The 15,000-nt window shown below is 45.9% G+C and overlaps 1 protein-coding gene across 1 annotated transcript in view; it reads left to right on the top strand.

The window, feature by feature from the left end:
• The first annotated feature begins 5,125 nt into the window (after window positions 1-5,125).
• LOC121843763 (sister chromatid cohesion protein PDS5 homolog A-like) overlaps window positions 5,126-15,000 on the top strand; it is a 20,503-nt gene continuing 10,628 nt past the window's right edge. Inside the window, exons 1-3 of the mRNA XM_042313578.1 lie at window positions 5,126-5,141; window positions 7,477-7,591; window positions 9,597-9,729. Coding sequence (XP_042169512.1) covers window positions 7,482-7,591; window positions 9,597-9,729 — 243 coding nt within the window. The 5' untranslated portion in view covers window positions 5,126-5,141; window positions 7,477-7,481. The remainder of the gene's footprint in view (window positions 5,142-7,476; window positions 7,592-9,596; window positions 9,730-15,000) is intronic.

Here is a 15,000-nt window from a genome sequence, read left to right on the forward strand (position 1 = left end):
CTCTATACATATCTCTCCTGAGGTAACTACACTCTATACATATCTCTCCTGAGGTAACTACACTCTATACATATCTCTCCTGAGGTAACTACACTCTATACATATCTCTCCTGAGGTAACTACATACTCCTGAGGTATACATATCTCTCCTGAGGTAACTACATACTCTATACATATCTCTCCTGAGGTAACTACACTCTATACATATCTCTCCTGAGGTAACTACACTCTATACATATCTCTCCTGAGGTAACTACACTCTATACATATCTCTCTCCTGAGGTAACTACACTCTATACATATCTCTCCATACATCTACACTCTATACATATCTCTCCTGAGGTAACTACACTCTACATATCTCTCCTCCTGAGGTAACTACACTCTATACATATCTCTCCTGAGGTAACTACACTCTATACATATCTCTCCTGAGGTAACTACACTCTATACATATCTCTCCTCCTGAGGTAACTACACTCTATACATATCTCTCCTGAGGTAACTACACTCTACATATCTCTCCTCCTGAGGTAACTACACTCTATACATATCTCTCCTGAGGTAACTACATATCTCTCTATACATATCTCTCCTGAGGTAACTACACTCTATACATACATATCTCTCCTGAGGTAACTCTATACATACTCTATACATATCTCTCCTGAGGTAACTACACTCTATACATATCTCTCCTATCTCTCATATCTCCTGAGGTAACTACACCCCTATACATATCTCTCCTGAGGTAACTAAACTCTATACATATCTCTCCTCCTGAGGTAACTACACTCTACATACATATCTCTCCTGAGGTAACTACACTCTATACATATCTCTCTCCTGAGGTAACTACACTCTATACATATCTCTCCTGAGGTAACTACACTCTATACATATCTCTCCTGAGGTAACTACACTCTATACATATCTCTCCTGAGGTAACTACACTCTATACATATCTCTCCTGAGGTAACTACACTCCACATATCTCTCCTGAGGTAACTACACTCTATACATATCTCTCCTGAGGTAACTACACTCTACATATCTCTTCCTGAGGTAACTACACTCTATACATATCTCTCCTGAGGTAACTACACTCTACATATCTCTCCTCCTGAGGTAACTACACTCCACATAGGTCTCTCTCCTGAGGTAACTACACTCTATACATATCTCTCCTGAGGTAACTACACTCTATACATACATATCTCTCCTCCTGAGGTAACTACACTCTATACATATCTCTCTCCTGAGGTAACTACACTCTATACATATCTCTCTCCTGAGGTAACTACACTCTATACATATCTCTCCTGAGGTAACTACACTCTATACATATCTCTCCTCCTGAGGTAACTACACTATACATATCTCTCCTGAGGTAACTACACTCTATACATATCTCTCCTGAGGTAACTACACTCTATACATATCTCTCCTGAGGTAACTACACTCTATACATATCTCTCCTGAGGTAACTACACTCTATACATATCTCTCCTCCTGAGGTAACTACACTCCTATACATATCTCTCCTGAGGTAACTACACTCTATACATATCTCTCCTGAGGTAACTACACTCTGTACATATCTCTCCTGAGGTAACTACACTCTATACATATCTCTCCTGAGGTACATACATACTCTGTACATATCTCTCCTGAGGTAACTACACTCTATACATATCTCTCCTCTCTTTCTGTCCCTCATATCTCTCCCTCCTCTACTCTTTCTGTAACCCTCTATACTCTCCTCCTCTCTCTTTCTGTCCCTCGCTCTCCTCCTCTCTCTTTCTGTCCCTCGCTCTCCTCCTCTCTCTTTCTGTCCCTCGCTCTCCTCCTCTCTCTTTCTGTCCCTCGCTCTCCCTCCCTCTCTTTCTGTCCCTCGCTCTCCTCCTCTCTCTTTCTGTCCCTCGCTCTCCTCCTCTCTCTTTCTGTCCTCCGCCTCTCCTCCTCTCTCTTTCTGTCCCTCGCTCTCCTCCTCTCTCTTTCTGTCCCTCGCTCTCCTCCTCTCTCTTTCTGTCCCTCGCTCTCCTCCTCTCTCTCTCTGTCCCTCGCTCTCCTCCTCTCTCTTTCTGTCCCTCTCTCTCTGTCCCTCGCTCTCCTCTGCTTCTCTCTTTTATAATACTTTCCCCCACACGGGTCCCCAGTGGGACTCAAACCCATAACCCTGGCAATTTCAAGCACTATGCTCTACCAACTGAGTTACTCTCCTCTCCCTATCTCTGTCCTCCCCAGGAGTAGAATGCCTCTCTCCGTCTCTCCTCCCCAGGTGCAGGCCATTAAGCTGTTGGTGCGTTGGCTCCTCGGTATGAAGAACAATCAGTCTAAATCGGCCAACTCCACCCTCCGACTGCTGTCCGCCATGCTGGTCTCAGAGGGAGACCTCACAGAACAGAAAAAGATCAGGTATGTAGAGGTCAGAGGTCAACAACGCTGGTCTCAGAGGGAGACCTCACAGAACAGAAAAATATCAGGTATGTAGAGGTCAGAGGTCAGCCATGCTGGTCTCAGAGGGAGACCTCTGGGTCAGGTGTTGAAGGTTAGGGATTAGAGGTCGTTGGTTAAGCGGTCAGGCTAACTGCATTTTGGGGAGGGGGGGATAGGTTACAAAATAGTAATTCATGCTCATTACTCATCTCTTTCTCCTCTTCCTCCTCTTCCTCCCGCAGTAAGTCAGACATGTCTCGTCTGCGTCTGGCAGCAGGAGGAGCCATCATGAAGCTGGCCCAGGAACCGGTTTACCATGACATCATCACACCGGAACAGTTCCAGCTCTGTGGGCTGGTTATCAACGTAAGACTGTGTGTCGGGGTGGGACTTTAGGACACGTTTCTGTCAGGGTGGGACTTTAAGGAAACATTTCTGTCAGGGTGGGACTTTAGGACACGTTTCTGTCAGGGTGGGACTTTAGGACACGTTTCTGTCAGGGTGGGACTTTAGGACACGTTTCTGTCAGGGTGGGACTTTAAGGAAACATTTCTGTCAGGGTGGGACTTTAGGACACGTTTCTCTCAGGGTGGGACTTTAGGAAAGGTTTCTGTCGGGGTGGGACTTTAGGACACATTTCTGTAAGACTGTCTGTCTGGGTGGGACTTTAGGACACGTTTCTGTAAGACTGTCTGTCGGGGTGGGACTTTAGGACACGTTTCTGTCAGGGTGGGACTTTAGGACACATTTCTGTAAGACTGTCTGTCGGGGTGGGACTTTAGGACACGTTTCTGTCAGGGTGGGACTTTAGGAAACATTTCTGTCAGGGTGGGACTTTAGGAAACGTTTCTGTCAGGGTGGGACTTTAGGACACATTTCTGTCAGGGTGGGACTTTAGGAAAGGTTTCTGTCAGGGTGGGACTTTAGGAAACGTTTCTGTAAGACTGTCTGTCGGGGGACTTTAGGACACGTTTCTGTCAGGGTGGGACTTTAGAAAACATTTCTGTCAGGGTGGGACTTTAGGAAACATTTCTGTGTTTTCTGTCCTTGTTGTTGAAGTGTTCTGTCCTTGAAGTGTTCTGTCCTTGAAGTGTTCTGTCCTTGAAGTGTTCTGTCCTTGAAGTGTTCTGTCCTTGTCCTTGAAGTGTTCTGTCCTTGTCCTTGAAGTGTTCTGTCCTTGTCCTTGAAGTGTTCTGTCCTTGTCCTTGAAGTGTTCTGTCCTTGTCCTTGAAGTGTTCTGTCCTTGTCGTTGAAGTGTTCTGTCCTTGTTCTGTTGAAGTGTTCTGTCCTTGTTGTTGAAGTGTTCTGTCCTTGAAGTGTTCTGTCCTTGTCCTTGAAGTGTTCTGTCCTTGTCCTTGAAGTGTTCTGTCCTTGTTGTTGAAGTGTTCTGTCCTTGTCCTTGAAGTGTTCTGTCCTTGTTGTTGAAGTGTTCTGTCCTTGTCCTTGAAGTGTTCTGTCCTTGTTGTTGAAGTGTTCTGTCCTTGAAGTGTTCTGTCCTTGAAGTGTTCTGTCCTTGAAGTGTTCTGTCCTTGAAGTGTTCTGTCCATGTCGTTGAAGTGTTCTGTCCTTGAAGTGTTCTGTCCTTGAAGTGTTCTGTCCTTGAAGTGTTCTGTCCTTGAAGTGTTCTGTCCTTGAAGTGTTCTGTCCTTGAAGTGTTCTGTCCTTGAAGTGTTCCGTCGTTGAAGTGTTCCGTCGTTGAAGTGTTCCGTCGTTGAAGTGTTCCGTCGTTGAAGTGTTCCGTCGTTGAAGTGTTCCGTCGTTGAAGTGTTCCGTCGTTGAAGTGTTCCGTCCTTGAAGTGTTCTGTCCTTGAAGTGTTCTGTCCTTGAAGTGTTCTGTGGTCTCCTGCAGGATGAGTGTTACCAGGTGCGTCAGATCTTTGCCCAGAAGTTACACCTGGCTCTGGTCAAGCTGCTCCTCCCATTAGAGTACCTGGCCGTCTTCTCGCTGTGTGCCAAAGACCCGGTCAAGGAGAGGAGGGCCCACGCCAGACAGTGTCTGCTCAAGAACATCAGTATCAGACGGGAATTCATCAACAACAACCCCTGGCCCACGGTTAGTGAACCGGACCGTAACATGACCACACATCAACCCCTGACCCACGGTTAGTGAACCGGACCGTAACATCAACCCCTGGCCCACGGTTAGTGGACCGTAAACATGACCACCACATCAACCCCTGGCCCACGGTTAGTGGACCGGACCGTAACAACAACCCCTGGCCCACGGTTAGTGAACCGGACCGTAACATTACCACACATCAACCCCTGACCCACGGTTAGTGAACCGGACCGTAACATGACCACACATCAACCCCTGGCCCACGGTTAGTGAACCGGACCGTAACATGACCACACATCAACCCCTGACCCACGGTTAGTGAACCGGACCGTAACATCAACCCCTGGCCCACGGTTAGTGGACCGTAACATTACCACACATCAACCCCTGACCCACGGTTAGTGAACCGGACCGTAACATCAACCCCTGACCCACGGTTAGTGAACCGGACCGTAACATCAACCCCCTGGCCCACGGTTAGTGAACCGGACCGTAACATGACCACACATCAACCCCTGACCCACGGTTAGTGAACCGGACCGTAACAACAACCCCTGACCCACGGTTAGTGAACCGGACCGTAACAACAACCCCTGACCCACGGTTAGTGAACCGGACCGTAACAACAACCCCCTGGCCCACGGTTAGTGAACCGGACCGTAACAACAACCCCTGGCCCACGGTTAGTGAACCGGACCGTAACAACAACCCCTGGCCCACGGTTAGTGAACCGGACCGTAACAACAACCCCTGGCCCACGGTTAGTGAACCGGACCGTAACAACAACCCCTGGCCCACGGTTAGTGAACCGGACCGTAACAACAACCCCTGTTAATACATCAGGACACGACTCAACCCCACTGTTAATACATCAGAACACGACTCAACCCCACTGTTAATACATCAGGACACGACTCAACCCCACTGTTAATACATCAGGACACGACTCAACCCCACTGTTAATACATCAGAACACGACTCAACCCCACGACTCAACCCCACTGTTAATACATCAGAACACGACTCAACCCCACGACTCAACCCCACTGTTAATACATCAGGACACGACTCAACCCCACTGTTAATACATCAGGACACGACTCAACCCCACGACTGAACCCCACTGATAATACATAAGGACATGACTCAACCCCACTGTTAATACATCAGGACACGACTCAACCCCACTGTTAATACATCAGGACACGACTCGGCCCCACTGTTAATACATCAGGACACGACTCAACCCCACTGTTAATACATCAGGACACGACTCAACCCCACTGTTAATACATCAGGACACGACTCAACCCCACGACTCAACCCCACTGTTAATACATCAGGACACGACTCAACCCCACTGTTAATACATCAGGACACGACTCAACCCCACTGTTAATACATCAGGACACGACTCAACCCCACTGTTAATACATCAGGACACGACTCAACCCCACTGTTAATACATCAGAACACGACTCAACCCCACTGTTAATACATCAGGACACGACTCAACCCCACTGTTAATACATCAGGACACGACTCAACCCCACTGTTAATACATCAGGACACGACTCGACCCCACTGTTAATACATCAGGACACGACTCGACCCCACTGTTAATACATCAGGACACGACTCAACCCCACTGTTAATACATCAGAACACGACTCAACCCCACTGTTAATACATCAGGACACGACTCAACCCCACTGTTAATACATCAGGACACGACTCAACCCCACTGTTAATACATCAGGACACGACTCAACCCCACGACTCAACCCCACTGTTAATACATCAGGACACGACTCAACCCCACTGTTAATACATCAGGACACGACTCAACCCCACTGTTAATACATCAGGACACGACTCAACCCCACTGTTAATACATCAGGACACGACTCAACCCCACTGTTAATACATCAGGACACGACTCAACCCCACTGTTAATACATCAGGACACGACTCAACCCCACTGTTAATACATCAGGACTCAACCCCACTGTTAATACTCAACCCCACTGTTAATACATCAGGACACGACTCAACCCCACTGTTAATACATCAGGACACGACCTAACCCCACTGACTCAACCCCACTGTTAATACATCAGGACATGACTCAACCCCACTGTTAATACATCAGGACACGACTCAACCCCACTAACCCAACCCCACTCAACCCCACTGTTAATACATCAGGACACGACTCAACCCCACTGTTAATACATCAGGACACGACTCAACCCCACTGTTAATACATCAGGACACGACTCAACCCCACGACTCAACCCCACTGTTAATACATCAAGACACGACTCAACCCCACTGTTAATACATCAGGACACGACTCAACCCCACTGTTAATACATCAGTACAGAAATCTTACTAAGTCCCTCCTCCCCTGTCTCCTCTCCCCTCCTTCTCCCTCCTCCCCCTCCTCTCTCCTTCTCCCTCCTCCCCTCCTTTCTCCTTCTCCCTCCTCCACTCTCCCCTCCCTCTCCCTCCTCTCCTCCTATCTCCCCCTCCCCTCCTCCCCCTCTCTCCTCCTCCCCCCTCTCCCCTCCTCCCCTCCTTTCTCCTTCTCCCTCCTCCACTCTCCTCTCCCCTGCTTCTCCCTACACCCCTCTCCTCTCCTCCTTTCTCCTCCCTCTCCCTCCTCCTCTCTCCTCCCTCTCCCTCCTCCTCTCTCCTCTCTCCCCCTCTCTCCTCCTCCCCCTCTCCCCTCCTCCCCCTCTCTCCTCCTCCCCCTCTCCCCTCCTCCCCCCCCTCCCCTCCCCCTCCCCTCCTCTCCCCCTCTCCTCCTCTCTCCACCTCTCCTCCTTTCTCCCCTCCTCTCCTCCTTTCTCCCCCTCTCTCCCCCTCTCCTCTCCTCCTCCTTTCTCCCCCCTCTCCCCCCCTCTCCTCTCCTCCTCTCCTCCTCTCTTCTCCTCCCTCCTCTCCTCCTCTCCTCTCCTCCTCTCCCTCTATAGATAAGATGATGTCTCTCCTACCAGAGTATGTGGTTCCTTATATGATCCACCTGTTGGCTCATGACCCAGACTTCACCAAGCCACAGGACTTTGAACAGCTGCGAGACCTCAAGGAGTGAGTGTACACACACAGACAGACAGACACACACACACACACACACACATGAACAAACATTACCTCTCCTCTTCATCTCTCCTAAACCAGACAGTACACGGCCTCTCCTCTTCATCTCTCCTAAATTAGACAGTACATGGCCTCTCCTCTTCATCTCTCCTAAATCAGACAGTACATGGCCTCTCCTCTTCATCTCTCCTAAATCAGACAGTACATGGCCTCTCCTCTTCATCTCTCCTAAACCAGACAGTACATGGCCTCTCCTCTTCATCTCTCCTAAACCAGACAGTACATGGCCTCTCCTCTTCATCTCTCCTAAACCAGACAGTACATGGCCTCTCCTCTTCATCTCTCCTAAACCAGACAGTACATGGCCTCTCCTCTTCATCTCTCCTAAACCAGACAGTACATGGCCTCTCCTCTTCATCTCTCCTAAACCAGACAGTACATGGCCTCTCCTCTTCATCTCTCCTAAACCAGACAGTACATGGCCTCTCCTCTTCATCTCTCCTAAACCAGACAGTACATGGCCTCTCCTCTTCATCTCTCCTAAACCAGACAGTACATGGCCTCTCCTCTTCATCTCTCCTAAACCAGACAGTACATGGCCTCTCCTCTTCATCTCTCCTAAATCAGACAGTACAGGGCCTCTCTTCATCTCTCCTCAATCAGACAGTACATGGCCTCTCCTCTTCATCTCTCCTAAATCAGACAGTACAGGGCCTCTCCTCTTCATCTCTCCTCAATCAGACAGTACATGGCCTCTCCTCTTCATCTCTCCTAAACCAGACAGTACAGGGCCTCTCCTCTTCATCTCTCCTCAATCAGACAGTACATGGCCTCTCCTCTTCATCTCTCCTAAACCAGACAGTACATGGCCTCTCCTCTTCATCTCTCCTAAACCAGACAGTACATGGCCTCTCCTCTTCATCTCTCCTAAACCAGACAGTACATGGCCTCTCCTCTTCATCTCTCCTAAACCAGACAGTACATGGCCTCTCCTCTTCATCTCTCCTAAACCAGACAGTACATGGCCTCTCCTCTTCATCTCTCCTAAACCAGACAGTACACGGCCTCTCCTCTTCATCTCTCCTAAACCAGACAGTACATGGCCTCTCCTCTTCATCTCTCCTAAACCAGACAGTACATGGCCTCTCCTCTTCATCTCTCCTAAACCAGACAGTACACGGCCTCTCCTCTTCATCTCTCCTAAACCAGACAGTACACGGCCTCTCCTCTTCATCTCTCCTAAACCAGACAGTACATGGCCTCTCCTCTTCATCTCTCCTAAACCAGACAGTACATGGCCTCTCCTCTTCATCTCTCCTAAACCAGACAGTACATGGCCTCTCCTCTTCATCTCTCCTAAACCAGACAGTACATGGCCTCTCCTCTTCATCTCTCCTAAACCAGACAGTACACGGCCTCTCCTCTTCATCTCTCCTAAACCAGACAGTACATGGCCTCTCCTCTTCATCTCTCCTCAATCAGACAGTACATGGCCTCTCCTCTTCATCTCTCCTAAACCAGACAGTACACGGCCTCTCCTCTTCATCTCTCCTAAACCAGACAGTACATGGCCTCTCCTCTTCATCTCTCCTAAACCAGACAGTACATGGCCTCTCCTCTTCATCTCTCCTAAACCAGACAGTACATGGCCTCTCCTCTTCATCTCTCCTAAACCAGACAGTACATGGCCTCTCCTCTTCATCTCTCCTAAACCAGACAGTACATGGCCTCTCCTCTTCATCTCTCCTAAACCAGACAGTACATGGCCTCTCCTCTTCATCTCTCCTAAACCAGACAGTACATGGCCTCTCCTCTTCATCTCTCCTCAATTAGACAGTAGATGGCCTCTCCTCTTCATCTCTCCTAAACCAGACAGTACAGGGCCTCTCCTCTTCATCTCTCCTCTTCATCTCTCCTAAACCAGACTTACACACACGAACATAGTATTTCTGATGGGTGTGTGTGTGTGTGTGTGTGTGTGTGTGTGTGTGTGTAGGTGTCTGTGGTTCATGCTAGAGGTGTTGATGGTGCAGAATGAGAACAACAGTCACGCCTTCCTGAGGAAAATGGTGGAGAACATCAAGCAGACCAAAGACGCACAGTGTCCTGACGACCCGAAGGCTAACGAGGTACACACACACACACACACAGTGTCCTGACGACCCGAAGGCTAACGAGGTACACACACACACAGTGTCCTGACGACCCGAAGGCTAACGAGGTACACACACACACACACACAGTGTCCTGACGACCCGAAGGCTAATGAGGTACACACACACACACACAGTGTCCTGACGGTACACACACACAGTGTCCTGACGACCCGAAGGCTAACGAGGTACACACACACACACAGTGTCCTGACGACCCGAAGGCTAACGAGGTACACACACACACACACAGTGTCCTGACGACCCGAAGGCTAATGAGGTACACACACACAGTGTCCTGACGACCCACACACAGTGTCCTGACGACCCGAAGGCTAACGAGGTACACACACACACAGTGTCCTGACGACCCGAAGGCTAACGAGGTACACACACACAGTGTCCCTGACGACCCGAAGGCTAACGAGGTACACACACACGGTGTCCTGACGACCCACAGCCAGACCCATTCAGCCAGTATATTAACTGACTATAGACCCATTCAGCCAGTATTAACTGACTATAGACCCATTCAGCCAGTATATTAACTGACTATAGACCCATTCAGCCAGTATGTTAACTGACTATAGACCCATTCAGCCAGTATATTATCTGACTATAGACCCATTCAGCCAGTATATTATCTGACTATAGACCCATTCAGCCAGTATATTAACTGACTATAGACCCATTCAGCCAGTATGTTATCTGACTATAGACCCATTCAGCCAGTATATTATCTGACTATAGACCCATTCAGCCAGTATATTAACTGACTATAGACCCATTCAGCCAGTATGTTAACTGACTATAGACCCATTCAGCCAGTATATTAACTGACTATAGACCCATTCAGCCAGTATATTATCTGACTATAGACCCATTCAGCCAGTATGTTATCTGACTATAGACCCATTCAGCCAGTATGTTATCTGACTATAGACCCATTCAGCCAGTATATTAACTGACTATAGACCCATTCAGCCAGTATATTAACTGACTATAGACCCATTCAGCCAGTATGTTATCTGACTATAGACCCATTCAGCCAGTATGTTATCTGACTATAGACCCATTCAGCCAGTATGTTATCTGACTATAGACCCATTCAGCCAGTATATTAACTGACTATAGACCCATTCAGCCAGTATATTAACTGACTATAGACCCATTCAGCCAGTATGTTAACTGACTATAGACCCATTCAGCCAGTATATTATCTGACTATAGACCCATTCAGCCAGTATATTAACTGACTATAGACCCATTCAGCCAGTATATTAACTGACTATAGACCCATTCAGCCAGTATATTAACTGACTATAGACCCATTCAGCCAGTATATTAACTGACTATAGACCCATTCAGCCAGTATATTAACTGACTATAGACCCATTCAGCCAGTATATTAACTGACTATAGACCCATTCAGCCAGTATATTATCTGACTATAGACCCATTCAGCCAGTATATTAACTGACTATAGACCCATTCAGCCAGTATGTTAACTGACTATAGACCCATTCAGCCAGTATATTATCTGACTATAGACCCATTCAGCCAGTATATTAACTGACTATAGACCCATTCAGCCAGTATATTAACTGACTATAGACCCATTCAGCCAGTATGTTAACTGACTATAGACCCATTCAGCCAGTATATTAACTGACTATAGACCCATTCAGCCAGTATATTAACTGACTATAGACCCATTCAGCCAGTATGTTAACTGACTATAGACCCATTCAGCCAGTATATTATCTGACTATAGACCCATTCAGCCAGTATATTAACTGACTATAGACCCATTCAGCCAGTATATTAACTGACTATAGACCCATTCAGCCAGTATATTAACTGACTATAGACCCATTCAGCCAGTATATTAACTGACTATAGACCCATTCAGCCAGTATATTAACTGACTATAGACCCATTCAGCCAGTATGTTAACTGACTATAGACCCATTCAGCCAGTATGTTAACTGACTATAGACCCATTCAGCCAGTATATTAACTGACTATAGACCCATTCAGCCAGTATGTTAACTGACTATAGACCCATTCAGCCAGTATATTAACTGACTATAGACCCATTCAGCCAGTATATTAACTGACTATAGACCCATTCAGCCAGTATATTAACTGACTATAGACCCATTCAGCCAGTATATTAACTGACTATAGACCCATTCAGCCAGTATATTAACTGACTATAGACCCATTCAGCCAGTATATTATCTGACTATAGACCCATTCAGCCAGTATATTAACTGACTATAGACCCATTCAGCCAGTATATTATCTGACTATAGACCCATTCAGCCAGTATATTAACTGACTATAGACCCATTCAGCCAGTATATTATCTGACTATAGACCCATTCAGCCAGTATATTATCTGACTATAGACCCATTCAGCCAGTATATTATCTGACTATAGACCCATTCAGCCAGTATATTATCTGACTATAGACCCATTCAGCCAGTATATTAACTGACTATAGACCCATTCAGCCAGTATATTAACTGACTATAGACCCATTCAGCCAGTATATTATCTGACTATAGACCCATTCAGCCAGTATATTAACTGACTATAGACCCATTCAGCCAGTATATTATCTGACTATAGACCCATTCAGCCAGTATATTAACTGACTATAGACCCATTCAGCCAGTATATTAACTGACTATAGACCCATTCAGCCAGTATATTATCTGACTATAGACCCATTCAGCCAGTATATTATCTGACTATAGACCCATTCAGCCAGTATATTAACTGACTATAGACCCATTCAGCCAGTATGTTAACTATAGACCCATTCAGCCAGTATATTAACTGACAGACCCATTCAGCCAGTATATTAACTGACTATAGACCCATTCAGCCAGTATATTAACTGACTATAGACCCATTCAGCCAGTATATTAACTGACTATAGACCCATTCAGCCAGTATATTAACTGACTATAGACCCATTCAGCCAGTAGGTTAACTGACTATAGACCCATTCAGCCAGTATGTTAACTGACTATAGACCCATTCAGCCAGTATATTAACTGACTATAGACCCATTCAGCCAGTATATTAACTGACTATAGACCCATTCAGCCAGTATATTAACTGACTATAGACCCATTCAGCCAGTATATTAACTGACTATAGACCCATTCAGCCAGTATGTTATCTGACTATAGACCCATTCAGCCAGTATGTTAACTGACTATAGACCCATTCAGCCAGTATATTAACTGACTATAGACCCATTCAGCCAGTATATTAACTGACTATAGACCCATTCAGCCAGTATATTAACTGACTGTAGACCCATTCAGCCAGACCCATTCAGCCAGTATATTAACTGACTATAGACCCATTCAGCCAGTATATTAACTATAGACCCATTCAGCCAGTATATTAACTGACTATAGACCCATTCAGCCAGTATATTATCTGACTATAGACCCATTCAGCCAGTATGTTAACTGACTATAGACCCATTCAGCCAGTATGTTAACTGACTATAGACCCATTCAGCCAGTATGTTATCTGACTATAGACCCATTCAGCCAGTATATTAACTGACTATAGACCCATTCAGCCAGTATGTTATCTGACTATAGACCCATTCAGCCAGTATATTAACTGACTATAGACCCATTCAGCCAGTATATTAACTGACTATAGACCCATTCAGCCAGTATATTAACTGACTATAGACCCATTCAGCCAGTATATTAACTGACTATAGACCCATTCAGCCAGTATATTAACTGACTGTAGACCCATTCAGCCAGACCCATTCAGCCAGTATGTTATCTGACTATAGACCCATTCAGCCAGTATGCTAACTGACTATAGACCCATTCAGCCAGTATATTAACTGACTGTAGACCCATTCAGCCAGACCCATTCAGCCAGTATATTAACTGACTATAGACCCATTCAGCCAGTATGTTAACTGACTATAGACCCATTCAGCCAGTATATTAACTGACTATAGACCCATTCAGCCAGTATATTAACTGACTGTAGACCCATTCAGCCAGACCCATTCAGCCAGTATATTAACTGACTATAGACCCATTCAGCCAGTATATTAACTGACTATAGACCCATTCAGCCAGTATATTAACTGACTATAGACCCATTCAGCCAGTATATTAACTGACTATAGACCCATTCAGCCAGTATATTAACTGACTATAGACCCATTCAGCCAGTATATTAACTGACTTATAGACCCATTCAGCCAGTATGTTATCTGACTATAGACCCATTCAGCCAGTATGTTATCTGACTATAGACCCATTCAGCCAGTATGTTAACTGACTATAGACCCATTCAGCCAGTATATTAACTGACTATAGACCCATTCAGCCAGTATATTAACTATAGACCCATTCAGCCAGTATGTTATCTGACTATAGACCCATTCAGCCAGTATGTTATCTGACTATAGACCCATTCAGCCAGTATGTTAACTGACTATAGACCCATTCAGCCAGTAGGTTAACTATAGACCCATTCAGCCAGTAGGTTAACTATAGACCCATTCAGCCAGTATGTTAACTGACTATAGACCCATTCAGCCAGTATATTATCTGACTATAGACCCATTCAGCCAGTATGTTAACTGACTATAGACCCATTCAGCCAGTATATTATCTGACTATAGACCCATTCAGCCAGTATATTATCTGACTATAGACCCATTCAGCCAGTATGTTAACTGACTATAGACCCATTCAGCCAGTATATTAACTGACTATAGACCCATTCAGCCAGTATGTTAACTGACTATAGACCCATTCAGCCAGTATGTTAACTATAGACCCATTCAGCCAGTATGTTAACTGACTATAGACCCATTCAGCCAGTATGTTATCTGACTATAGACCCATTCAGCCAGTATGTTATCTGACTATAGACCCATTCAGCCAGTATATTAACTGACTATAGACCCATTCAGCCAGTATATTAACTGACTATAGACCCATTCAGCCAGTATATTATCTGACTATAGACCCATTCAGCCAGTATGTTATCTGACTATAGACCCATTCAGCCAGTATGTTATCTGACTATAGACCCATTCAGCCAGTATATTAACTGACTATAGACCCATTCAGCCAGTATATTAACTGACTATAGACCCATTCAGCCAGTATATTAACTGACTATAGACCCATTCAGCCAGTATGTTAACTGACTATAGACCCATTCAGCCAGTATAT

The sequence above is a fragment of the Oncorhynchus tshawytscha genome, unplaced genomic scaffold (assembly GCF_018296145.1).
Source record: "Oncorhynchus tshawytscha isolate Ot180627B unplaced genomic scaffold, Otsh_v2.0 Un_contig_14125_pilon_pilon, whole genome shotgun sequence".
In the NCBI taxonomy this organism is placed as follows: Eukaryota; Metazoa; Chordata; class Actinopteri; order Salmoniformes; family Salmonidae; genus Oncorhynchus; species Oncorhynchus tshawytscha.